Source organism: Podarcis cretensis (assembly GCF_951804945.1).
Source record: "Podarcis cretensis genome assembly, chromosome: Z".
NCBI lineage: Eukaryota > Metazoa > Chordata > Lepidosauria > Squamata > Lacertidae > Podarcis > Podarcis cretensis.
In genome coordinates, this window is record NC_137184.1 from 8606113 (window position 1) to 8632472 (window position 26360).

The window sequence follows — 26360 nt, forward strand, 5'->3', positions numbered from 1 at the left end:
CCTCTGACAACCCAACTCTATTGGTGCTGGCAATCCAATATATCTCCACTTTCACTGACATCTCCAGATATCTCTACCAATGGTCCAGGAAGGGGCTGGGGAACCTTGTTCAGTTCACGGGATGCATTCCCTTGTGAATAATCTTCCAAGGGCCAGAGGGACAGTGGTGAGGAGGGACAGAGGCAAAAGTGGGTGGAGCAATGGACATGACTCTTACCCCTGTACACTAGGATATATTGCAACCACATAAAGTCAGAGGTTTCCAATTAGACATGCAGCATGCTTCTCATACACATATCTCTCCAACCTCCCTCCCTCCCTCCCTCCAAGCAAGCAAGCAAGCAAGCATGCAAGCGGCATTGTTAGAGGTCAAGAGGTCAAGGGCACATTCCAGCCAGGCAAAAGCACACAAGGAGGGTAAGAAGCAGGGTCTGGTCCAGGAGAAAATCAGAGCTATTATTATTATTATTATTATTATTAATGTCTTAGTTTTTTAAAAAAGGAATGGTCTCTTTTTCAAGTTGTGTTTTCTACAGATCAGTTTCATTTGCTGTTTGACAGTGTTGCATGCAGTATTAGGTTGGGAAGAAAAGAAGGGGAAGAGGACGATGGGGGATGGTGAGGCTTCTATTCTTCTACTTAGTGTATGTGTGGGGTTTTGTGTCAGTGTCACTTTTGTGGGTTCTCTTACTGTTCACTTGTATTGCCTCGGTGGTGAGAGATGTTGGGGGTGGCCTAGGGTGTGCTTGGTTGTCTTTGCTTGGCGGTAGTGAGATTTGTTTTTGTGTGTGAGTCTGGTGTGTGCATGTGTGTATTTTTGAATCAGGTTAGCCAGATTGATTCATATGCTGTTGGAAGATTCTTGTTGTCTTGTTGGGCTGTGAATGTGATAAAGGGGAACCATAGTGGGGTGAAGGCATCCTCTTCTATTGTCCCCGTGTCAGTTTCAGTTTATTGGTTAGTTTTTCTAGTAAGGCTGTTTCCCATACTATTTGATACCATTCACTTAGGCGTTTGCTTCCTTTGGGTGGACTGTGTATTTCTTGTAGGAAGGCAATGTCATGGTGTTTACATATGAGGTGATGCATTTTCTTTTGATAGGGTTTCCCAACCCCCCTCACATTTAGTGTAATTGCTTTTAAGCTAGCCATTCTGCTTATCCACTTTATAGGATGATTCCCTGCCAACGCATCTGAGTTGTCCTGACTCTTTCACCTTATATTGTCTATCAAACCTATTAAGTTGTGCTGACATAAAGTCTGATGGGTGGGGGAAGAGGGGGGTTAGAATTAGATTTGGGTTAAAAAGCAGCGGGGGGGGTAGATTACAGAAAATAGCCTATATGTAGTTATATAGGTGTTTATTTGGGATAACTTGGACCATCTGGCTTCCAGCCAGTTGGTCCTGGGTCTCATCTGGCATGGAAGGCCTTGTTTAAGAACAGGACATCTTCTCTGTCATTTGTGACAGGGAATGGTCAGTGAGATGGTGTTCAGCACCTTTTGTGATGCCTGTGTTGGATATAAGGTTTATAAGCAATGTTGCCAGTGTTATTAACATTATTGGTTAGTTGGGGTGGGGATATGGGTATTGGCACGCTCTGGTGCCACAATTGTGCTGGTTGTGTGTCTGACTTTGGCCTGTTTGTTGATTGTTTTATTGAGGTTGTGGGTATTGTTTTAGTTGGTATGGGTTTCTTTCTTCGTTTTTCTTTTCTTTTACCAGCTTAATTTGTTTGTTTCCTTTTGTGGTGAAGGAAGAGATAGAGAGGTTGGTGGGGGGATCTATTTTTGTATGTGTGGCTCTTTTTGTGCTATGGGTAGAGTCCTTGGAGCAGTGGTTGAGAGTATGGGTTGTGGGTGGTTGGGGTGGTTGGGAAGTGGGGAGGGTGATTTTGTGTCATCTGGGTTGGTATGGGGGTAGGAGTGGGGGGATCTCTATGGAGGGATGGGGTGGGGGGATAGTGGTGGTGCTGTCAATATTAATTGCATGGAGGAGAGGGGAAAGGGAGGGATCGGGGCTTCTTTTCCAGCTGGAAAGCACCAGAACTCAGTTCCAGTACCTCTCAGGTGGGTTCCATTGCCATTACAAGAGAACAAAGAAAGTGCTCGTGGTGAGTTCTGGCACATCCTTTTCTAGAAAAATAGCACTAGGCAAAATTTTAATAGCCCGGAGGTTTGTCTGGAGGAGAACTGTCCTACTGATTCTGCTCCCTGATCGAAGTTTAGCACAGATAGGTTTGGCTTTCTGTCTGTGCAACAATGTGATGCAATACTGAAGAAAAATATGGCACTGAGCTCACTCATAATGGTGCCCCCTTCTGGCAACAAATACCAAGGTGTGAGGGGTAATCCTGATCTGAAAGAGGATGTTGCTGCGAAGACCGATGATCGTCAAGAGACTGGTGTTCTCCTTCAAAGAGTACCTGAGCATCAGCAACAGACTCAGCTCATCTGCAAAGCTAAGAGAGAAGCAGAGCATGAATAACAGAATAGCAGTGTCGAATAGTGGCTAGAGCTTTGTATTTTGACTAGGAAGATTGAATCCCTTACTCAGCCATAAACCTGAGTCTCTCTTAGCCTAGACTTTCTTGCAGAGTTGTTGGGAGGACAATGTGGGGTGGCCCATATCCACGTACAGCAGTAGAGTGGCATAGAAATAAGGATGAGTGAATCTGTCAATTTGGTTTCTTATTTTTCCAGTCCTAAGTCCTGCTCACTAGATTTCCATATCAGTTTGGGGAGTTGGCCTACAGAAGGCCAACTAGAAGGAGGGTGGTTTGCACAGTCCTAGCCTCTGCCAGGTCTGTTCTGCCAGCCAGCAAGAGTGTGTGAGCCATTTTTGTCTGTGTCAGTCTGCTAGTCCTGTGAGATATCTGCCTGCAGGTAAGAGAGAAAGTGGTGTGATTATAGTATGGGGCTTTGCTTGATTGCTGAATAAAGCTGGGCAGTTGGTGTGGCCCATGGCCTGTCTTACTATTATAGCAATAGGCCCTGCCATGTTCAGTGGGGTCCACTGCAAAGGGGTTGACACCAAAGGGGTTGGGGAGCCACAGGGCATGGGTGTCCACTACTGTCGGTCAAGATACAGAATTGTAGGCCAGCTGCTGTGGGAGACAGGCCTGTGAACCTCAGTCATGGTGAGATCCTGGTTGAATAGAAGTTTAGTTTGGTGGGGTTCCCCCTGAGTGAGAGGCAGGGAGAGGAGAGTAGTTGTGGACTTAACCATCTTCCTCTTGGTGGGCTGGGATGTGAATGCCATTTTGTCTTAGTTTACTACCTGTGGCCCTAATCTCCCAGTCGTATGTGATGATGGATGATGGTGTTCAAATATGCCTAGGTGGGCATATACCAGGGAATGTGAAAATGCTACCTCAATTCCAGTAATTGTGGGCAATTAGAATGGAGGGGCTGACTACCATATGCGGCAGAGGCCTAGATGTTTGGTCTCAGTTCCTCATCCAAGTCCTCTCACTCCTCTAGAAGATACTGGTGGTCTATCCACTGATCCCTCTGTTTTGGTGGTGCTGTTACTGAATGCCAGATTGGTTCATAAGAAAAACATGCTCATCCATGATTTGATTGTGGATGAGAAGGCTGATCTGGTGTGTATTACTGAGACTTGGCTGAGTGAATTGGGTGGGCCTAGCCTTACCCAGCTGTGCCCACCAGGGTATGTGGTACAGCACCAGGCTAGATTGGGGAGTCAAGGGGGAGGTGTTGCTATTGTCCACAAAAGCATTATCTCCTTGACCAGAAAACCTCTTCATCTTTGGACAGACTTTGAGTGCCTGCACCTGGTGCTGGGCCACAGAGATGGATGGGAGATACTGCTGGTTTACTGACCACCCTGTTGCCCAACATCATTCCTGACTGAGTTGTCTGAGGTGGTCTCTGGAGTATTGTTGGAGGGCCGCAGGACCATAGACCTGGGTGACTTCAATATTCATGTGGAGGTAGAGATAAAGGTGAAGATGTTGGGCACCTGACACTCACTTCTCCCCAAAGGCTTCTACAGAAGGGATGCTCAGCGTTGCATACTGTCCAACCTCCAAGATGCTGCAGTTAGCATCATCATAGCCATGTGAAAAATTGCCAAAGTCTGTGTTGTGGGAGGCCAGTATGTCCAGCAAATTCACTTCAACTGTATTGAATGAGAGATGGTGGGAGGGAGAGAGAAAAGAGAAGAGATATTCATTAACATATTCTTTGACTGACTAGAAAAAACCCACCCCAGAACAAGTCGAAAGGAAGGAATCAACAATCTAGAGCAGAAGAGCAAAGCCTGAGACCCTCTAGATGTTGATGAACTACATCTCCCACCATCTCCCGCAAGCCAGGATGATGGGCGTTGTAGTACAGCAGCACCTGGAGGGTCCCAGCTTCACCACACCTGTTCTAAAGGGGGTGTATGTGTGTGTGGGGGGGGAAGGGCAGCTAAGCCATCTCTCAATATGAAAGGTGGTGGTGGGGAGGAAAGGTCAGTGCATGACGGCATCAGGTTCAGTTCCTGGCATCTCCAGTTGAAGCAGGCCCCCAGACTGCATGTGGCCCTCAATGCAATCTGATGTGGTTGTCAGCTGTTCTGCAAACCATCAGTTCAGACCTCTGATTTTTTTATTGATTATATTTCTATGCCACTTTTCATTCAAATGTGGCTTGCAAACAGTAAATAACAATAACATAATAGAACAAAATACAGTACAAACAATATAGAACAAGTAAGAAAACAACAAAAACAATCCATAAAACACCACCAACAAAACAACTAAAAAATAAGCTAAACAGCGCAATTAGAGCAAAAGTCACATTATAGAAATCACAAAGTACTAGAGCATCCATCATCTATAAAACAATACCATTAACAAGATAGCAACCAAAAAAATAATCTCAGCACTGCTGAATGCATACACACACTCTCCACACCCCCATGACTCATAATCTTCCACTCCATTCAGTTCATTAAAAGACAAAACCATGGCAGCAACTCCTTTCTGAAGGTTCCTTGGGCTGAAAGTGAGGCAGCACAGGTGAAACCAACCACCCCATGATGATAGATAAATTCTCTGTCACATTCCCTTCCGGGCAACCTTCTGGGGAGCCACAAGCCAGAAGCGGGTAGGACCTTTGCTTGCCCTTCCCATAAACTCTGCCAAGGACCACATGCTCCCAGTGATATGGAAATACCCCCTTCTAGCCAGAGGACTGGGGTGATAATGAACACACACACTGCTCTGCTGCATCCAAGTCAGCACAAGGTGCTGGATTGTAAAGAGCCAAACACACAGTTGGTAGTGTTGGAGGTAGTGCTGGGGACAGACTCTTACACCCTTGCTTGCCTCCAGCACCATCTGCCATCACTTGGGAAGTGTCCAGATCCTGCTTCTCTGAACTCCCACCAAAGATGAGACAAGGAAGTTGTTTCAGGACAGATGAACAACCCCAGAGCACATTGGGAGCTGTCAGTACGCATCAGTGCACAGCAGGCAGGGTTTTGCCGTTCAGTCAGATAATGAGTCAATTGAGCAGAAAGTGGCTCTAATCCAATGCACATAGGGTAGAGTAACTGTTCTGCCTTTGGCCTTCAAGGCAAGCAGTAGTTGCTTGGACAGTTAAGATATCCATGACAGAGACATGGCTTCTACTACTTAGAGCCACAGGGGTCTTTATACAGCACCATGAGTATAGCTACAGTTGTTGACAAGGAAGATAATTTCCCCAGCTGAGAAATATGTGGTTTTTACAGCTCATAATGCTCATCTCAAGGATGAGGAGAGTATAGTGTCCCCAGCAATTTTCTCCAGTGTGGTTTTTATTCTGAGTGGAGTGAATTCCACTCTCCTACATACTACCCAGTCCACAAAACCCTAGTCTTAATATCAGTATCCCTTGAAAAACTGTTTTCCAGGGTCACTTTGCACCCAGTGCAACAGAGCAGTAAACAGCATTAGCAACCTCAGGCCTGGGGGACAAATTTGGCCCCCAAGTCTCTCTACCCAGCCCTCAGGACTCTCCCCAAACCACACCCCCTTCTGCCCCTTCCTTTCCTTGAGTGTTTTTGTCCAGCTGGGATACAGGCTTGAACTCTGATTGTGCCTCTTGCTTGACTGAATGCTCTGCCCATGTTTGCCTCTGCCCCCAACCACCATTGGGATGTGTCCTTTGGAAGTTTGTCCAGAATGGGATGCAGTCTCCAGGCAGAAAAAAAGGTTCTCACCCACTTTATATGGCCAGGTAGAAACTGGCTGGCATCTTGCATCTCCCTACAGCTAGTGCATCATCAGGCTGCAGCCACTCACTCCATCCAGCTACAATGAGCAGCGGTTTGCTCTATTGAAATTGGATCTCACTTCCAGAAGTTCCCCTCTCTTCAGTTCAAGCTCCCTAGCCTACTGTACAAATGTAAAATTGCCATTCACTGCTCCACCCACTCTGGCTCTACCTGCCATTAGAACCTGCCCCCTGACACGTTGTCCAGAAGGGAATGTGGCCCTCAGACCATAAATTATTTCCACAAAGTAGAAATTCCATCTGAGAAACATGCTCTTTTCAAATTTCAAATTTTTGATTCTTCTGGAACCAGCCCAAATAGACATCCACAGTCCTGATGTTTTGATTATTTTCCTATTGCCAAGTCTCCCTCGTTCTACCTTTCCAAATTTACAAATTACAGAGAAATTTGCCAGTGCAATCAGTCGAGACAGATCTATGTTGCCTCCAGGGAAGCCTTACAATGTATGGTGGGAATATGCAATGGAGCACAGGAAAGAGGAATTATTCATTATTATTATTTATTGAATTTATATACCACCCTATACCTGCAGGTCTCAGGGTGGTTCACAGATTAAAATCACAACATAAAACCACAAAATACATAATCAATAAAAACACACATTTTAAAAGGGCATAGGATGTCTATCAAATCAACCAAAGGCCTAGTTAAAAAGGAACATATTTGCCTGGTGCCTAAAAGTATATGATGAAGGTATCAGGCAAATTTCCCTGGGGGAGAGCATTCCACAGATGGAGAGCCACTGAAAAAGGCCTGTTCTCATGTTCTCACCCTCTGGACCTCTCCAGGAGGTGGCATATGAAGAAGGGCCTCAGAAGATGGTCTCATGGAAAGAGGCGGTTCTTGAGGTATTGTGATCCTGAGCCATTTAAGGCTTTATACGGTAGGTCAAACCCAGCACTTTGAATTGGATCTGGAAACTAAATGGTAGCCAGTGCAGTCCAACAGGGAATGGTGTAATATGCTCAAACCGTCTTGCTCCATTGAGCAACCTAGCTGCTGAATTCTGCACTAGCTGAAGTTCCCAAACCATCTTCAGAGGACGCCCTATGTATAACACATTGGAGTAATCCAACCTTGAGGTTACCAGAGAATAGACAACAGTAGTTAGGCTATCCCTGTCCAGGTAGGGGTATAGCTGGGCCACCAGCTGAAACTGATGGAAGGCACTCTGGGCCACTGAGGTTACCTGAGCCTCATGCAACAGCAAAGGATCCAGGAGTACCTCCAAGCCACGAATCTGCTCCTTCAGAGGAAGTGTAACCCCATCAAGAGCAGGCAATCTCCCACCCAACTGGTCTAGGGAACCACCCACTAATAGTGCCTCAGTCTTATCTGGATTGAGCTTCAGTTAGTTGGCTCTCATCCAGTCCATTACCGAGGCAAGATACCTGTCCAGCACTTCCACTGCCTCACCTGCAGATGTAAAGGAGAAATAGAGCTGAGTGTCATCAGCATACTGCTGACAATGTACTCCAAACCTCCAGATAACTCCACCCACAGTGGTTTCATGTAGATGTTAAACAACATAGGGGGATAGGATTGAGTCCTGCAGAACCCTGCAGTGCCACCTACCCCTAGCTTGGAGAGTTGCTCCAGAAGGATACCATGTTCAGTGGTATTAAAAGCCGCTAAGAGATCAAGGAGAATTAACAGGGACATGTTTCCCTTGTCTCTCTCTCGACAGAGGTTATCATACAGGGCAACCAAAACAGTTTCTGTGCCAAAACCAGGCTGAAACTCTGTCTGCAATGGATCCAGAAAATGAGTTTCTTCCAAAGGTGCCTAGATTTGGTCTGCAACCAGGCCTTGAAACTCAGGGCTACTCTGACTGGGTAGTGTGTTCTAGACCTGGACCGGTTTTAATTCTTTCATTACCTTTTAATTCTTTCATTACCTTTTTAACCTAATGTGCCGAGCCTATTTTGGGGCCATTATATGCTTTATATTCATCCGCATTCTAGATTCCCGGCGCCGGCAACTAAATCTTTACATTATTGTCTTAGGGTAATTTAAATGTCATAACCCCAGTAATATCGTTTTGAATCTTGTTTGGTTGCTTGTCTATACCATTTTTAGTTTGTTTTATCCTGCTATGGCTGTATGCTAATGCAATAAAGGTTTTTTTGACTATTGGTCTGCAACCACTCGCTCCAGAACCTTGCTCAGGAAAGGGAGATTAGCAACTGGCCGGAGAGCAGGGAGGAGGGGGAGGGGGGGGATGAACAAAAAAGCAAAAGTCACTGCAGTCTTCCAGGATGTTTGGAAGCATTGCTGCTTGGGCTGCACACCAGAGCATCTGGTGAAGGAAATGATCCATTACTGGGCTTGGCAATGTTACAGAATTGGATGACTTAACAGATATTTCCCATCTGCAATTACTCCGGATCATCCTCTGGATGAAACAACGTGGTCCTAGTATGCACAGAGGTGTGAATGTGGAAATTGAGTAGCATTAAATAAGAGACACTTGCACACTGCCATGAGGCTTCCCAATGTTGCTGAAACTAAATCAAGCCTGGGAGCAAAGGAGTCAGAAGACTGGCTTTGGTTTTGATGCTGACCGAAAGCAGTTTAGAAAAGGGCATCCGTGCATTTTCTGTCACCATACAAAATGCAGCTGCCAGGAACAAATATTATGGTGTAAAAGCAAAATAAATTGGATGGGAAATGGTTGAACAGAACCCCATGCCTTGGGAGAGGGAAGAAATTAAATTCAGTTGCCAATTAAAGGAGAACCCACCTAATTCACACTGGCTGAAACAATACGCAGACCAAACATGGCCATCCTTCAAAATTTGCACGTTTCCAAATTTTGCAATAGACTTCTGCAGCTGGGTGATGTGTACAAAAATGCAGATTGTCAGGTAATGTGTACATAAACTGACATGCATGCATTTGTGAAAATAACATTCAAAAATGCATTATGTTAGGGAACACTGCTTTGAAAAAATGTGTGTGTGTGGCAAAAAATGTAAACACAAATGTATCTATTAAGAAAAATATGCTGACAAATTTTCATGAGGACTTAAAAGAAGAAAAGCACATGGATGTGGAAATATGGAGAACTGAACAGGAAATTTGGCGGAGGGGTAGGGAAACAGAAAAAAATGAAATTGACAAACACGTCCATCCCTACACATGCCAACTAAGCATACACAGACCTCACAGAGTTCCTTTTTGTACCCCCTCCTCTTTCACCCTCCAGATGCTGCTGAACTACAACTCCCATCAACTCCAGGAAGGACAATCAGTGGCCAGGAATGGTGGGAACTGTAGTGCAGCAGTGTCTGGAAGGCCAAAGGTTCCCCCCACCTGCATTAGGATTTCCCCTGCTGCTGATATTTTTAGGGGGTATTGTACAAATGTCAGCTGACACCATCTTCCTGTGCACCAAAGATGCTGCTTTGGTACATCTTCATATTTTACTTCTTCATGCAGTCAAACTATGGAAGTCGCCCCCACATGAGTCAGTGGTGGCCACCAATCTGGATGGCTTTAAAAGATTAGACAAATTCATGGAGGGCTATCAACAGCTACAAACCATGATGGCTATGCTCTACCTCTACAGACGGAGGTAGCCCCTTCAGTCCTTCTGCACAACTCTTACAGGAAAGGAAGACCCAACCTTGGTAAACTCTGTATGAAATTGGAACACACAACATGAAAAAGAGCCCACAGCAGTGCTCAATGCGCCAATCTGGATGGAACACAGCAGAGAATGAATAACTGAATGGAAGGTGCTAAAACAAAGTTAAAAAGGTGGTGTGTACTGCAGCCAAGATTTTGGTCAAGGTGGTCACTGCAGCCCTTTGTAATAATGGAATCCCAAAAATCCAAATTAGTCCCACTGCAAAGCCATTCCAGCAAAGCATTGCAAGGGGAGGGTCTGGATGGCCCAGTGGGTCATCTCTAAAATTCCAACTCTAAGATTAGATTCTATGAAGCCAAACCCACCAAAGTCTGACACCATATGTGACATCATGTTTGGGGCATGGAAAGAGTCAGCTGATTGGTGGCGCCTGTAAACCTCTGTTCAAAATGATTGAACTGAGCCCTGTCACAGCTCTTTGGTATGCAGAAAGTGCAGGATACAGCCTGTGAATCTGGTTAGAGAGTAGCATTCACCTGTTGCAATCACTCAGATTGCAGAGATGTTGGTAGAGCAGTAGTGTGTCACTTGAACAGAAAAGGCTTTTAGTTCTAAGCTACCTAACTAATCTGGAGAAGGCTGCCATGTGTGCTCCTTTGTTCTCAGAGGATAGATCCAAAGTGATCTCTCATCTTGAGATTCAAAAAAGAAATGGGAGGAGGAAGCTGTAAAAAGGTTACGACCTAATACTGTACATATCAGTCTAAACTTAAGAGAGACCAGGAGGTCAGCAAAGAGATCAAAGGTACAGGGACAGTCTGGGAATCTGGAGGTCCCTTACTCTATCTGTTTTATCCCCATGTAATCCCTTCTCTGGACGCAGGTGGCGCTGTGGGTTAAAGCCTCAGCGCCTAGGACTTGCCGATCGAAAGGTCGGCGGTTCGAATCCCTGCGGCGGGGTGCGCTCCCGCTGCTCGGTCCCAGCGCCTGCCAACCTAGCAGTTCGAAAGCACCTCCGGGTGCAAGTAGATAAATAGGGACCGCTTACCAGCGGGAAGGTAAACGGCGTTTCCGTGTGCGGCTCTGGCTCGCCAGAGCAGCGATGTCACGCTGGCCACGTGACCCGGAAGTGTCTCCGGACAGCGCTGGCCCCTGGCCTCTTAAGTGAGATGGGCGCACAACCCCAGAGTCTGTCAAGACTGGCCCGTACAGGCAGGGGTACCTTTACCTTTACCTTTAATCCCTTCTCAGGTACGTAGTTGAGCTGTACCCAAACTTCCCAAAAAACCAATGTGCACCTGAATTCACAAGCTCTGACAATCAGCTGATCATCAGCATTTACAGACTGCAGGGCACTAGTCTTCACAAGCCCTGATCATCAGCAGATTGTCAAAGCTTGCTATGTGCTCCACACAGTTTGATCTCAAACTACACAGACAAAATCAGGCCACCTGGTGTCACTGTGATATCAGGTAATTGACAGGTTGGTGGACTTTCTGACCCATCAAAATTGCCCAGTGGGAGATCAGAAAGCTAACCATTTGGCCTGCCAGTCATGTCCAATTCCCCGTCTCCCCCCACTAGTCACAACCTCCCTTTCAAAGCCACCCTAGACCAGTTTTGGCAAGGAATAAACAGTTCCTACTTTCCTGCCTCCAGCTCTGCAAAGTTAAAAATCATTCAGCAGAATTTCCCAGGCTTCAGACCCTCAGAGGAGAGGAAAAGCTGGGGCGGGGGGTGGGGGTGAATGAAGGCATATAAAGTTTTATAGTGTTTATATTGCCTAATGTTCCAAAGCCTGCAGGAAAATCTGTTAAGCATCATGATCTATCCCAAACTGCGGCAAGGTTGTGTGTGTCTGTTCCCTTTTGCTAGACATTAACCATCCCTAAAGCATGCAAGTCAATACAAGGCAGCTGTTCTTACATGATACGGAAGTAAATGGGGAGGAGGTTGCTTATAGCCAGTTGCTTCAGAGGCAGGACTTTCCCCCTGCCCCCCTCCAGCTCCACACAATTGATCTCTAAAGCATATGGAGTTGGTAAGTTATCAGAGAATGGAACTGCTACAGACAGATCAGGTTTTTACGAAGGGGCCCAAAGAATGTTTTATGGCTTTGGGGTGGTAAGCTAAATCTCTCTCTCTCTTTCTCTCTCCTGATTTATCTTTCCCAGTACTGTACTTTCTCTACATTTGGGGGACTGAGCTGAATATTTCTACATTTCAGTTTCAATGGCAGACTCTAAACCTAAGATTAAAGAAAACAGCGAATTCCCTCACTGCAGACACCAGAAACAGCCCAGGGAAGAGGAGTTATGAGTGCTTGCTTATAATGTTCTGATTGTTCCTGGATTTTGTTTTACCTTTTTTAAACTAGGGGCTGCTGCCTCTACTCATGGTTCCTGCCAGCCCTGCCTACCCACACCTGCCAAGCCCCTCTCCCTTTCCATCTTACCCAAACCCTGCTCCTCTCATTGCTCCTTCAAGCCCCCCACTCCCTCACATGTCCTTCAGCCCCTTCACAGATCCTCTGTGTGTCCCCCCACTTTATTCAAATGTTTGTTGTTGTTTGAAACCACCTTTTGAAGAAGAAGAAGAAGAAGAAGAAGAAGAAGAAGAAGAAGAAGAAGAAGAAGAAGAGTTTGGATTTGATATCCTGCCTTTCACTCCCCTTCAGGATTCTCAAAGCGGCTAACATTCTCCTTTCCCTTCCTCCCCCACAACAAACACTCTGTGAGGTGAGGGGGGCTGAGAGACTTCAAAGAAGTGTGACTAGCACAAGGTCACCCAGCAGCTGCATGTGGAGGAGCGGAGACTCGAACCCGGTTCCCCAGATTACAAGACTACCGCTCTTAACCACTACACCACACTGGCTCTCGTCCTTCTCTTTTGCTCCCCTCCTGACATCACGCAGGACTGTGATGCAGCGCTACAAAACCTCCAATGGGGACTGCATGATGCCAGTCTTACATGGGTGGTGGAATGCATGATTTGTCTGCATGCGCATTTTGTTCCCCCTCTGCTGTGGTTATTCCTGCCCTCCTGAGGTGGCTATCCAGTTGCCCTCCAGACTTTGTGGCCATTCCAGTGCCAATCATCCCCTATCAGCATGGGCTAAAGTCAAGCCTGCTGGGTCCTGGAGTTAAAAAACAAAACCTAGAGGACCATTCCTGTCCTAGAACCGTACAGAAATCACATGGCTGCCCTCTTGTAAACACTGTAAAAATACAAGGATGTATTTTTCATCCTTGTTGGAAGCCGCCCAGAGTGGCTGGGGAAACCCAGCCAGATGGGCGGGGTACAAATAATAAATTATTATTATTATTATTATTACTCTGGCCAAGAAAGCTCACCAGGGCCCACGAGTGGGGGAAGGAGACCACGAAAGGGCGCATTTTGCTCAGGATGCCCTTAAGCCTGGCATTGGCCATGGCTCCAAGTATTGAATCTAACTGGAAAGACAGCAGAAAAGATCAGATTTCTCCAGTTCTACTCTCTTACTGTTCCTCTGGCTCACCCTGTCCCAAGATCATTGCTCTCCAATTCTAGTTTAAATTAGGAAAATTCTTTTTCTACTCCTGCAGTCCTTTGGGCTCCCCCAGGCATGCCAAGTGCCTTCATCTTGTGTGTGGTCAGGCCCAGACGGGGGGGGGGGGGGGAGAGACATGGCCAGGGCCTCTGATTCCAAAGGGGGCCTTGGTCAGCATATTCACAATGCTAAAAAAGCATTTTTAAATGTAAATACTTAAAATAATCCTTTTCCCTATGTATTTTTAAAAGCACTATTGTATATCTATATTTTCCATTTTGACTTTATATGCAGATACGGTTTAAGCCATGAAATAAAATTATTTGTCAGCATAACTTTTGTGAAAATTATTTGTATACTTATTTATAAGACTTCAGTTATCTCCAGGGTAAAAGAAAAGGGGGGGGAGAGGTCACATTATCTACCTGGCCCGGGCCTCTGCCTGGCTCTGCAAGGCCTTGTGTGTGGTTAGGGCTGTTTTAGCTGCATAGTGATCCAACTGGGAGGCAAAATTTGGTATAAGTATGAAGAGAAGGGATTGAGAACCTGCAGCCCTCCAGAAGATTTGAGATTCTAACTCCCGTCAGGCTCAGCCAGCATGGCACAGGATATATTAAAATGATCAATACCCCACATTTAAAAAGCTGCACTTTAAAAAAATTAAAATCAACAGTTTAAAAAAGATTAAAATATGTCAACATCTATGTCTCTGCATAGGCTTGCCTAAACAAAAATGTTTTAAGCAGGTGGTGAAAAGACTATTTTAAAGTTGCCTTCCTGGTTTCAATAGGCAGGAAGTTCTGAAATGTGGGGGCTGCCATGCTAAAAGATTGGTTTCTTAAAACTGCAGAGTATGTATTATGTGGCACTTATGACAGTGCCACTTCTGCAGTGAAGTGGCCACAAACTGCCATTTGTTGAGGGTGCTGAAAGTTCTGCAATACCATTTTAAAGGGCTATGAAACCACTTTGAACAGTCAGGCTCCCCCACAAATAAACCTGGAAACTGTGGTATCTTAAGGGTGCTGAGAGTGGTTAGGAGACCCTTATTCCCCTCATGGAGTAACAATTTCTGCAGTGGTTTTAACCATCAATTACACTTCCAGGGATCTCCTAGCAACTTTCAGCACCCATAATATGCTATGTTTCCTGGGATTCTTTGAGGGAACCCATGACAGGCTAAAAATATTCCTGCATTGCAGATTACATGATCCTTGTGGTCTCTTCCAACTCTACAACTGAATCATGGGATTCAATGATTCTATTATATTGCTTTAAATATATGGTGCAGATTTGGCCTTCAACAACTTAAGGAGCTTCATTCTTAGCAAAGGCTTTGAACAATGTGCTGGAAAGATGAACAAATGATTTACAAGTTTGATAGTGACAAGTGGGAGATGGGAGGTTGATGGAACTGGGGGCTCTGCAAATGATCAGTTCAGGCATAGGACTTAGTTAGACTAAGTCACAGAAGATTAAAGGGATGTCAAGTGCTAATGACAGCACTTAAAATTAAGGGGAAGTGGGGGAGGTGGGAGAGATGAAGAGTGAAAGCTGACCTTTGACCCTTGTGGTCTTTTTCATTTCCCTCCTAAAGTCAGCACATAAGACTTTAGGATCCAGCAGATTTATTGCCAATAGTTATTTCAATCACTCACTCTAAGTCATTCCCATATAGCTGTTTCTACTATTTTATTTATTTACCATAAGGCTGATTATTACTTCTCTTATCTAAACATTGATTCAATGCAGGGATGGAGAGGTCAGTCTATTTCCGGTCTGTAAGTTTTGCTTCCATACTATCTCATGTCTGTCTTGCTTTCTTTGGCTGTGTTCTTTTTAACTACTTGAAAATTTGCTTTTAAATATTACTGTACACATTTCCTTCTAAAAGATTCAAACACACACACACACACACACACACACACACACACACGAGAACTGCACAATCCAAAGGATAGCTTTGTTTGGGAAATGGAAATAAGGTTGGCTTGCTTACAAATGCAGATGAAACAAAATTTGCAAGCACATCCCTTATTCAAGGTTGTCTGCAATAGCATTAAAGCAACCAGCATTACAATTTCTATTTCCAGCAGGTTTTTTGTTTCGTTTTGTTGAAACCCATAGTAATCATGAACATGGAACAAAGGAAACAACCTCTTTTAAAAAGTCATAAAATGCTGCTTTAAAGTAAGTGGCCTATCAGGCGTGGCCAACTCCCAAGAGAGTTAAAAACTGGCAGTGATCTACCCACTTTTTGTGGGTTAAGGTCAAAGTTTTTAGAGGTCCAGGTCAAGGAAAGGAAAGGAAAGGGAAAAGCCATGTTTTTTGGGGTGAAGTGCAGAAATGTTGAGGGGTTTTTAGGGGAGCCATACTTGTTGAGCTTCTTTGGGGGGAACCAGTGATCTACCACAGACATCCAGTGATCTACAAGGAGATCACGATCTACCTGTCGGATGTGCCTGGATAGGATAAAGCAGTACTGTGGCACAGGCACTTTAAAGCACTATGATACTGCTTTAAACAGTCATGGAATCCCCCAAAGATTTTTGGGGAAACTATAGTTTGTTAAAAGGGACGCAGGTGGCGCTGTGGGTTAAAGCCTCAGCGCCTAGGGCTTGCCGATCGAAAGGTCGGCGGTTCGAATCCCTGTGGCGGGGTGCGCTCCCGCTGCTCGGTCCCAGCGCCTGCCAACCTAGCAGTTCGAAAGCACCTCCGGGTGCAAGTAGATAAATAGGGACCGCTTACCAGCGGGAAGGTAAACGGCGTTTCCGTGTGCGGCTCTGGCTCGCCAGAGCAGCGATGTCACGCTGGCCACGTGACCCGGAAGTGTCTCCGGACAGCGCTGGCCCCTGGCCTCTTAAGTGAGATGGGCGCACAACCCCAGAGTCTGTCAAGACTGGCCCGTACGGGCAGGGGTACCTTTACCTTTACCTTTATAGTTTGTTAAAGGTGCTGTGATTTATTAGGAGACTGCTACTGCCCTCACAGGACTATAATTCTCAGAGTGCCCCAGGAAGACGGATTGATTATCAAGACATTCTGCTCTATGTGCTCACTCTTTCTAGTTAAGCGATGAGGACCAGCAGCTTTTTCAGATGTTTTTGGGCTCCAACTCCCATCAGCCCCAACAAGCATGGCCACTGGGTCAGGGATGATGGAGTCCAACAGCTGGAGAACCACAGTTTCCCCTTACACAGAGACTATATAGGCCCTCACAGGACAACTGTAAATGCTACCTGAGTAATGCATATGTCCAGTGATACTAATGCTCAACAACGATGAATGACAATTACTGTTTTCTTTTTTAAAAATAATAATATTTTTATTAAGATTTTGTAATCACAAATATCATATACCATTTTCCAATTCTCCCTCCCCACCCGAGTTCCCTCAACTGCCCCTTCTGCTTTGTTACATTATTCGTTGTATTCTGCATGTATATAAATTATTAAATGTTGTTACATTGTCACCCTCTATGTCTAAATTCAGTAAAGTTGTGAAAGTTTATTCAAATCCTGCCAGTGAGTCCATCTCTTTTTGTTGTTTCTGCAAGTAAGTTGTAAATGGTTCCCATTCCCTTTTAAAGTCATTGTTATCTTTTTCATGTAGTTTGTCTGTTAACTTTGCTACATCTGCATAGTCCACCAGTTTTTCTTGCCATTGTTCTTTCGTTGGTATTCCTCCAGATTTAAGTTTTGAGCTATTAAAGTTCTTGCCACAGTTGTCACATACATAAATAACTCACATTTCCCCTTTGGTAATTCTTGACCTAAAATACATATTAAAAAGGCTTCTGGCTTTTTTACAAATGTCATTTTAAACATTTTTTTTTTCAGTTCATTGTATATCATTTCCCAATTTTTAAAAATAATTCTACAGCCAATTATTGTTTTCAATGGTCCTTGCACAATCATAATTACATGAAGGTGTAACCTATCAATTTTGTTTTCTCTGCTCTTCTCATTTTTCTAGTGTGAAGTTCAGTTCTCTGCTGTTCCAGCTTGTGAATTCTATTTTTAAAAGTCCTTTTGAACATTCACCAAGTTTTTTTAGTGTGGATTTCTTTTAATACAGTGCTACTGTGAGTCATCAGCTGCCAGTTTGTGGTGACTCCACCACAGTGCCAGGTGGGCTGGGATGCTTCAGGGACCAAATATGGCACCCTGACATATGGGGGGGGGGGATTGCCTGTCCACCATACCTGAGAAGCACTGCTTCAATACACACTTTTATTGCAATTTACTCTTATATAAAACATTTTGCATGTTATTTTCACCAATATATGCACACACTTTGCGCAAACTTATGAATTACTGTGCATGTTACATCGCTGAAGAACTGCACTGCAAAATTCAGAAAAGTGTGAATATCAAAAGCTGATTGTTCTGCAGTTTGCTTATTGTTTCAGGAAGTGTGAAGTAGGCAGGCTGACCTTTAAAAGTGAATTGAATTTCTCCTCTAAGCCAAGCAAACAGACACATTGCCACCCATTTGTGCAACTCCCAAGTGTTCTGTTCATGAGATATATATTGCATTGGATACAAGTCAAGGCATTAACGGTTGGTGGAAAAAAACCAAGTTAAACCAATATCTGCCAAGTGCAAGACAAAGCTGTGGGATGAAAGACAGGGCCCATTACATGGCATCATGAGATTGCCTTGGTGTCCGCTCATTTACAGAATTAAGGCTACGAAAATATCAACAGGCTAACAAGGTTGTACAGGCGACCTATCAAGGGTGGGCCTGTAATCTGCTTATTAAAAATAAGACCCACCAAAGATGCCCATTCAGTGTGACTTTAGCAGCTTAAAAGCTTAGTCTGCTAAGGGGGATGAAACAATAAGGACTCCAGACTGGCCTCTTGTTTTGACAAATCCAGCTAATTGGCACAGGATAACTTTCACTTCAGATAAATCTGAGAAGGACTGGGAGACAATGGCAGAGTCCAGCTTGCCCGTGGTGTGGGGGACATCTGGGTTCAAATCTTTACTCAACCATGAAGCTTGCAGGATGATCTTTAACATGCATTATCTCTTTCACTAACTAGTGAAGCCTGCAACAAAATGTTGCAGGATGGAGCTCTTCTTCAGGAGCTAGGCCAACCACCTTGCCCATTTCCTGGATACTCCATCCCAGGGGTCAGCAAACTTTTTCAGCAGGGGGCTGGTCCACTGTCCGTCAGACCTTGTGGGGAGCCGGACTATATTTTGGAGGAAAAAAATGTTCGAATTCCTATGCCCCACAAATAACCCAGAGACACATTTTAAATAAAAGGACACATTCTACTCATGTAAAAACACGTTGATTCTTGGACCGTCCGTGGGTCAGATTTAGAAGGCGATTGGGCTGGATCTGGCCCCCGGGCCTTAGTTTGCCTACCCATGCTCCATCCCATTCCCGTTCCAACTTTCCATGTCCTTTCCCCTGACTGCCCAGTCAGTCAGCATTCTGTTTTCACTGAATGATCCATCTAGATCAGTATTGGTTGATTATTTAATTTTCAGAATGACCAACGTCAGAAGTTTGATTCTGCTTGTTTAGGCCTCCCTTGAGATGGTGGTTTTCCCTCATTGGGGGTGAGCACCAATTATCACTGCATATGTCTTTGAAGAATAAATTTGCTTCTTGCTTAAGAAATAATACTTTGGATCTATTGTTAGTCCTGCTCAGAGCCTATCCATTGAAATTGGTAGAGATAGCTAACTTAGGTACATTGGTTTCAATGGGCTTACTTGGTTCTTAATTTGTGTGTGTCCATAGATCTAATTGATCAGTCATTTACATCAACTTACTAACTGCTCATCCAGGAGCCAAGGTTATATCAATTCTGTTACAGCTGCATTACTACTTTGCAACTAATATTAAAGGCCCTAAATGGTTTCGGTCCAAGAATAGTGTATCTCCTTCTGTACCACCTTGTCTGCTCCCATCTCCATGCCCCAACTACAGATAGATACATGGATAGATGGGAAAGGAGACCAAAGGCCTTCTTGGCTGTTGCACCCAGATTATGGAACAACTTTCCATGCAAAATGTGTTTGGCCTCTCCCTTGCTTTATTTTTTGCTGGCGATTGAATATATTTTTGTTTCTGAGTAATAAAGACCATGGGATTCAGATTCAAATTCCTTTTGTGTTCCCTAACAATCCATTGAAGGGCTTTGTTCACAACATCATCCCACTTGGAATCATTCAGCTTCTGCCTTAATAATAATAATATTTTTTTTAAAAAAATTATATCCCACCCTCCCCAGCTGAAGCCGGGCTGAGAGCGGCTAACAACAATAAAAGTAGCACAGCATTCTAAAATCAGTTCCTTCTAAAATCAATTCAGAATCAAATTAATGGCAACCATTGGGCTAGAGTTCTGTGAGGATTACCAAAGGAGGGGGGTCAGACTGTGCCTTGGCCAAAGGCCTGGTGGAACAGCTCTGTCTTGCAGGCCCTGCGGAAAGATGTCAATTCCCGCAGGGCCCTAGTTTCTTGTGACAGAGCATTCCACCAGATCAGGGCCACAGCCGAAAAAGCCCTGGCTCTGTTTGAGACCAGCCTAACCTCCCTGTGGCCCGGAACCTCCAAGATGTTTTTGTTTGAAGACCGTAAGGTCCTCCGTGTGACATACCACGAGAGGCAGTCCCGTAGGTATGAGGGTCCTAGGCCGCATAGGGCTTCCAGCACATGAAATGAAAACACAAATCCTCTTGCTTGGCAATAATGTGCAGTTGCAGACTGCCTCAAAATCCCTGGATGTAGGGCGGTATAGAAATTTAATAAATAAAATTAAAATACCTGGTGCAGGCAGGGACTTGAGAAAAGTGTTTAACATTTAAAATAGGCACACAATTAAAAAGAAAAAAAGTTTCATTTCTGTAGATAGGACACGAAACTTTTTTTAAAAGTAGTTTAATTTTCTGCTTTATCCAAAGCATAAAAAGCGCCAAAAATGGCATTTGGAGGGGGAGTTTGATGGCAGGCAGGTATCTTGATACTCTTCAACTCAGAAAAGAAATCTGAATGCTTAACCATTAAAAACAAAAAGTTATGCTTTTAATGGTATCAGCACAGAACTTCTCAGTAGAATTTTTATTAGCAATGAAGACAATTTGGTCCACCACAAAAGGGAAATCAGCTTCTTGTATTAACTAAACACAGTCTTTGCTATCTAGAGTTCCTTCATCTAAATCATTCCCAGGCCACCAGAACTGGACATTCTGGGGTAATGCATAAGAATTCCACTCACCTGCTTCGTTGGTATTTCCATCCTGAATAGATTAAATGGAAAGGAGGCATTCTAATTGATGTCAGATGCCTCAGCCCCCCTTTGTTCCCCTCTCCTTTCCACCCACACAACATAGAAGGAGGAGGAGGAAGAATCACTCCAAGCAATGTGGTTTCACTGATCTAGAGACCAGTTGGGGCCACTTAGACTCAATTACACAGGTTCACAAGAGAGGTCAAAGTAAGGAGTGGCTTAACAATGTCCCAGAGGTCAAGAACCCAATGCTGCTGCTTTAAAACTCCCCAGCACAGAGCCCATGACCCTGCTTACTGCATCTGTAAAACCAATTACAGCACAAGCTTCATCTGTTTGCAATCAGATCCTCATTTACAGCAGTTCTGAGGACCTCCAGGTTCATCTCTGTGACTTTACAGGTTTTTCTGCTTGTGGGTGAGGTGTCTGCTCTTTTCCCACTCTGAGTCCTTTCATAAGGTAAAAGGACAGTACTCAAACTGACCATTAACCTAATTCTCATGAAAACTAAAAAATCAGTATGCTGTTTCTGCAGTAATTCAACCAGTTCTGGGTAAAGCTGGGAGAAACTGTCAATTTAGGCTTCTTTCAGTTTTTCAACCTTAAAAAATTAAAGTCCTCACTAAAATTCATCAGACATATACATTTTTCTATGCAATTTCCCCCAACTGCACAGATTTTTTTTGCAAGCAGTTTCCCTAATATAAATGCATTTTTGTACACCTGTAGGAATGGTTTTAGAATCTATTTTTATGTATATGTTATCTTTTTTTTATCTTGTTGCAAGCAACTTTGAATTTTAAAGCCTCAAACTGTAAAGTGGTTTATAAGTTGGATACAAAACACAAAATTGTACTGAACCACTATTTTGTGTCTGAATCTTAATAAACCTCAGGATTCTAGGGAGAAAGAGAAAAGGATCCCACAAATGCCACTCTTGAGCTACAATACTGCAGCCAGTAATTTGTCACAAGATGAATAGAGGGAGCATATCTAAATTAAAGAGGACAAACCTGGCCTCTACTTGACTTCAATTTAATAAATAGGCTAGCTCTTCCCCTGGGCTAAATTGATTTGACCTGTGCCCACAAACATATAAATTTTACTCACTGCAAATTTACTGTAAGGGCAAAAAATAATAATGACACACATCTGTTCAATAAGGCCATTAAACATGTCATGTCATTTCAGGTATGGGGTGATCAGCATTCCTGGCATGGTCCAAGTGAATGCTACCATTTACAAGTTTTAAAAAGCAATGGAAATATGTAACAACAAAAAGTGAGACGAGGCAGAACCCTCAAAAGCCTTCACTAATATACAGTGGTACCTTGGTTTAAGAACAGTCTGGTTTGAGAACGATTTGGTTTACAAACTCCGCAAAACCGGAAAGAGTGTCTTGGCTTGAGAACTTTACCTCAGTCTAAGAACAGAATCCGAATGGTGGAAGGGCACCGGCAGCCTGAGGCCTCATTAGGGAAAGCACACCTTGGTTTAAGAACGGTTTCGGTTTAAGAATGGACTTTCAGAACAGATTAAGTTCGTAAAACGAGGTACCACTGTATTTGCATTCAGGACTGGTACCAGATTTGAGGGGGCATTGGGGAAGCATTCCCTGGTGAGACATCTCCTCAGTTAGTGAACGCTGCTTGTGACACCTACCAAAAGCACAGCTGTGCTGTGGGTGGCTAGATGTACCTGCCATTTTAATTTCCCACAGTGCCTTTATATCATAGATTATGGCCCTCACGATGCTATTGGACCACACAAGAAATGGAGAAGCCCTAAAGACCTCTCTCTCAGGTCCTTTAAACTATTCCCATGTTATGGGCCCCTCATGCAGCACACAGTTAAACTCTGGAACCCACACAAGCGACTGATGGCCACCAACCTAAGTGGCTTTAAAAGAGTATTAGACAAATCCATGGACAAGAGAGCTATCCGTAGCTCCTAGCTATGATGACCCTATGACCTGCCTCCACAGTTGGAGGCAGCAATGCTTCTGAATACCAGTAGCTGGAAATTGCAGGAGGGGAGAGGACTCTTGTGCTCAATTCCTGCTTAAAGGTTTCCCACTGGGGCAGCTGCCCCCATGATGCCAGCTCCGCAGCAACCATCTCCTGCTTAGCCTCTGCCACTGAGGGGTTGAAGTCCTCCCCACCTCCCCAGTGAGGCTCTGAGTTCCAAAGAAGGGATGATGGAGAGTGCTGATGGGTCTGCTTTCCTCTTTCCAGCCTCTGGAGTCACAAGGAGAGAACCTCTGTCTCTAGGTGCCAGCACTACACACATATATTTTCTCTCCTTCTCCTCCTCCTCTGTCTGAAGATGCATAATAATAATAATAATAATAATAATAATAATAATAATAATTTTTATTTATACCCCGCCCTCCCCAGCCAAGGCCGGGCTCAGGGCGGCTAACAAGCAATAATAAAAACAAGTTGAATGAATACAACTTAAAAACAAGATTAAAATACAACATTAAAATACTGAAACATTAAAATGCAGCCTCTTCACATGAGGAGAAAGGAAAAAGAAAGAGGGGGAGGGAATCAAACTGACTCCAAGCCAAAGGCCAGGCGGAACAACTCTGTCTTAAAGGCCCTACGGAAAGAAATCAGATCCCGCAGGGCCCTGGTCTCATGAGGCAGAGCGTTTCACCAGGCCGGAGACAGTGTTGAAAAGGCCCTGGCTTTGGTTGAGGCTAATCTAACTTCCTTAGGGCCCGGGACCACTAGGGTGTTGCTATTTATGGACCTTGAGGCTCTCCGTGGGGCATACCAGGAGAGGTGGTCCCGTAGGTATGAGGGTCCTAGGCCGTGAAGGGTTTTAAAGGCCAAAAGCAGCACCTTAAATCTGACCCTGTACTCCACCGGGAGCCAGTGCAGTTGGAAAAGCACCAGGTGAATGTGATCCCATGGCAGAGACCCCATGAGGAGCCTCGCTGCAGCATTCTGCACCTGCTGGAGTTTCTGGGACAGCTTCAAGGGCAGTTCCCTGTAGAGCGAATTACAGTAGTCAAGCCTGGAGGGGACCGTCGCATGGATCACTGACAGACCTGAGAGAATATGAAGGGCCTGCTCAATCAGGCCAATGGCCCATCTAGTCCAACATCTTGTTCCTGCAACAGCCAACCAGATGCCCCAGTGGGTCTCCTCAGTCTGCTATCCAGTCTGCATGGGCAGATTAAAGGGCTCCCCTGCTCAGCCTTGAGGCAGTGTAACGCAGCGGTGGAGGAAGCCGCTTGGGCGCCTGGGACAGCACCAAAATCTCACAAGATCTCATGGCGCATGCAATATTTTGCTGGAAGCTGCTGCTTCTGCTTCTTTGCAGGCTATGTCACACAACCCAGGTAAGGGAGGTGTGAGTGGGTGGACAACACGGCAGCACACACACACACACTCATGGGACATGGCAGCTCCTACTTCTTAGACTTGTCTTTAAACAAGATTTAGACTAGAGAGCCCTTCAAAAAGAGGGCACCTTCAAAGAGGGGGCTGTCCTCTGTAAAGTAGGTCAGATGGCCACCCTATCTGTGAAGCTCTGAAGACTCTGCAGAACCTCAGGAGATACCATAGGAACAAAGACGAACAGATACAAAAAGGCAAATTAACAGCTGCAGAGGAGAATTTTGCTTCAGCTTCTGCCCCTGCTCTGACCCAGATATAATCACCTACCCGCTCATTTATTCATCCTACTTGAAAATGGCCAGCTAAAATATCCTCCAGGGAAGTGGCTCTTAACCCCTGCTGCCTAGGCATAAGAACTTCATGACCTCTAGCTTTGCAGAAATTCAGCTGCCTGCAGGCATTTAAAAAAGATGTAGCCAAAGTTCAATTCAACTAATTAGGCTTCTCCGTCATGAACCTAAGAGACATAGAGAAGGCTGAGGCCTCAGTACCAATTTATCATGAATGCCCAGCTGGTGGCAGCAGGCAAACATAACAGTTGTGGTGTAGTGGTTAGAGTGCTGGACCAGGACCCTTGGAGACCAGGGTTCGAATCCCCACTCTGCCATGAACTCGCTTTCAACATAACCCCCTCACAGGGTTATTGTAAGGATAAAATGGAGTGGAGGGGAATTACTGTATGGCACCTTCAGCTCCTTGAATAATAGAATTGGAAGGGACTCAAGGGTCATCTAGTCCACACCCTGCAATGCAAGAATTTCAACTAAAGAATCCATGACAGATGGCCATCCAACCTCTACTTAAAAACTTCGAAGGAAGGAGAGCCCACAACCACCCAAGGGAGACCATTCCACTGTCAAACAGCTCTTGCTGTCAGAAAGTTTTTCCATATGTTTAGTTGGAATCTCCTTTCCTGTACAGTGGACGCTCAGGTTGCAAACATGATCCGCGCGGGAGGCACGTTCGCAACCCACAGCATTCACAACCCACAGTGCTGCATCTGCACGTCCATGGGTTGAGATTCGGTGCTTCTGCACATGCGCAAAGCACGATTTAGTGTTTTTGCGCATGCGTGAGTGTCGAAACCTGGAAGTAACCCATTCCGGTACTTCCGGGTTCGTTGCGGTGTGCAAACTGGAAACACAACCTGAAGTGTCTGTAACCTGAAGTATGACTGTAACTTGAAGCCATTGGTTCGAGTTCTACTCTCCAGAGCAGGAGAAAACACGCTTGTTCCCTCTTCCATGTGACAGCCCTTGAGATATTTGAAGATGGCTATCATATCTCCTCTCAGTATCCTCTTTTCCAGGCTAAACATACCTAGCTCCTTCAACTGTTCCTCATAAGGCTTGGTTTCCAGACCCTTGATCATCTTGCTTGCCCCTCTCAGTACATGTTCCAGCTTGTCACCATCCTTCTTAAATTGTGGTGCCCAGAATTAGATACAATTGGAGAGGCAGTGGTGGTTGGTACCCATTGGGACATGGAATACAGGGCGACCAACAATAGGTGGCAGCACAGCCAATGAAACAGTCAGAGCCAATGATATAAGCCAACTGTTACAAGGTTTGTCCCCATCCTTCTCCTCCCTGCTGAATTCTTCAAGGGCAACACTGAGACTAAGGAGGAGGAGAAAGCTGACAGGCAGGGTCACCTTCTGGATTGTAAGTAGGAAGGCAGAAAGGTGGGGTCTGGCTGAAGGCAGATTGAGGTTGGTGGGCCTGGGCCCCATTCACCCAAATGGACCAGCCTCCACTGGAGGTATCCTCACAACAATTTTGTCATGTAAATTAGGTTGAGGGAGGCTGGCTGCCTGATGATCACCCAGTGAGTTTCATTTGGGGGGGGGGTGTAGTTGAACTTTTATCTCCAGTCTACCATACTCTATGAGCTATGCATGCCTGCCCTGAGCTACTCTTTCTTGGGGCAGAGGAACCAGCATTACAATCCTGCAAGTTCCACCACCAAAGCAATTTCCTTTTTAAGACAAAAAAAAAAAAATGAAAGATTGGCACATGGCTAAGCATGGACACAGCTGTCTCTGCAGGCTCTGAAACTCTTGTACAGAGAAATCTATTGGGAAGGGCACTAGAACAGCTCCCAGAATGCTCCTAAATTTATGGTGTACAGGCTGGCTGCCCTGAAATATTTCTTTCCAAGTCATCAATGCCCACTTTCTAACACAGATCTCCCTGCACCCTTGGCAATGATAAATCTAAGCCACCAGCAGCCCCCCTAACCCTTTGTGACCTACCCTGCTATGAATCAAACAAGACCAGACATG

General features: G+C 44.9%; 2 protein-coding genes across 3 annotated transcripts in view; one reads left to right on the top strand and one right to left on the bottom strand.

Annotated features, from left to right (window-relative positions):
- Nucleotides 1-26360, top strand: part of SLC31A2 (solute carrier family 31 member 2) — a 543264-nt gene that overhangs the window by 242232 nt on the left and 274672 nt on the right. The window lies entirely within an intron of this gene.
- Nucleotides 1-26360, bottom strand: part of LOC307207815 (uncharacterized protein) — a 150760-nt gene that overhangs the window by 112701 nt on the left and 11699 nt on the right. Inside the window, exons 1-3 of one of the 2 annotated variants that reach the window (XM_079961897.1) lie at nucleotides 5125-5182; nucleotides 3996-4143; nucleotides 2303-2461 (exon numbers count right to left, since the gene is read on the bottom strand). In XM_079961897.1, coding sequence (XP_079818023.1) covers nucleotides 2303-2461; nucleotides 3996-4143; nucleotides 5125-5164 — 347 coding nt within the window. In that variant the 5' untranslated portion in view covers nucleotides 5165-5182. Of the gene's footprint in view, nucleotides 1-2302; nucleotides 2462-3995; nucleotides 4144-5124; nucleotides 5183-26360 lie in introns of those variants that run through there. The other variant, XM_079961896.1, reaches the window with a different exon arrangement.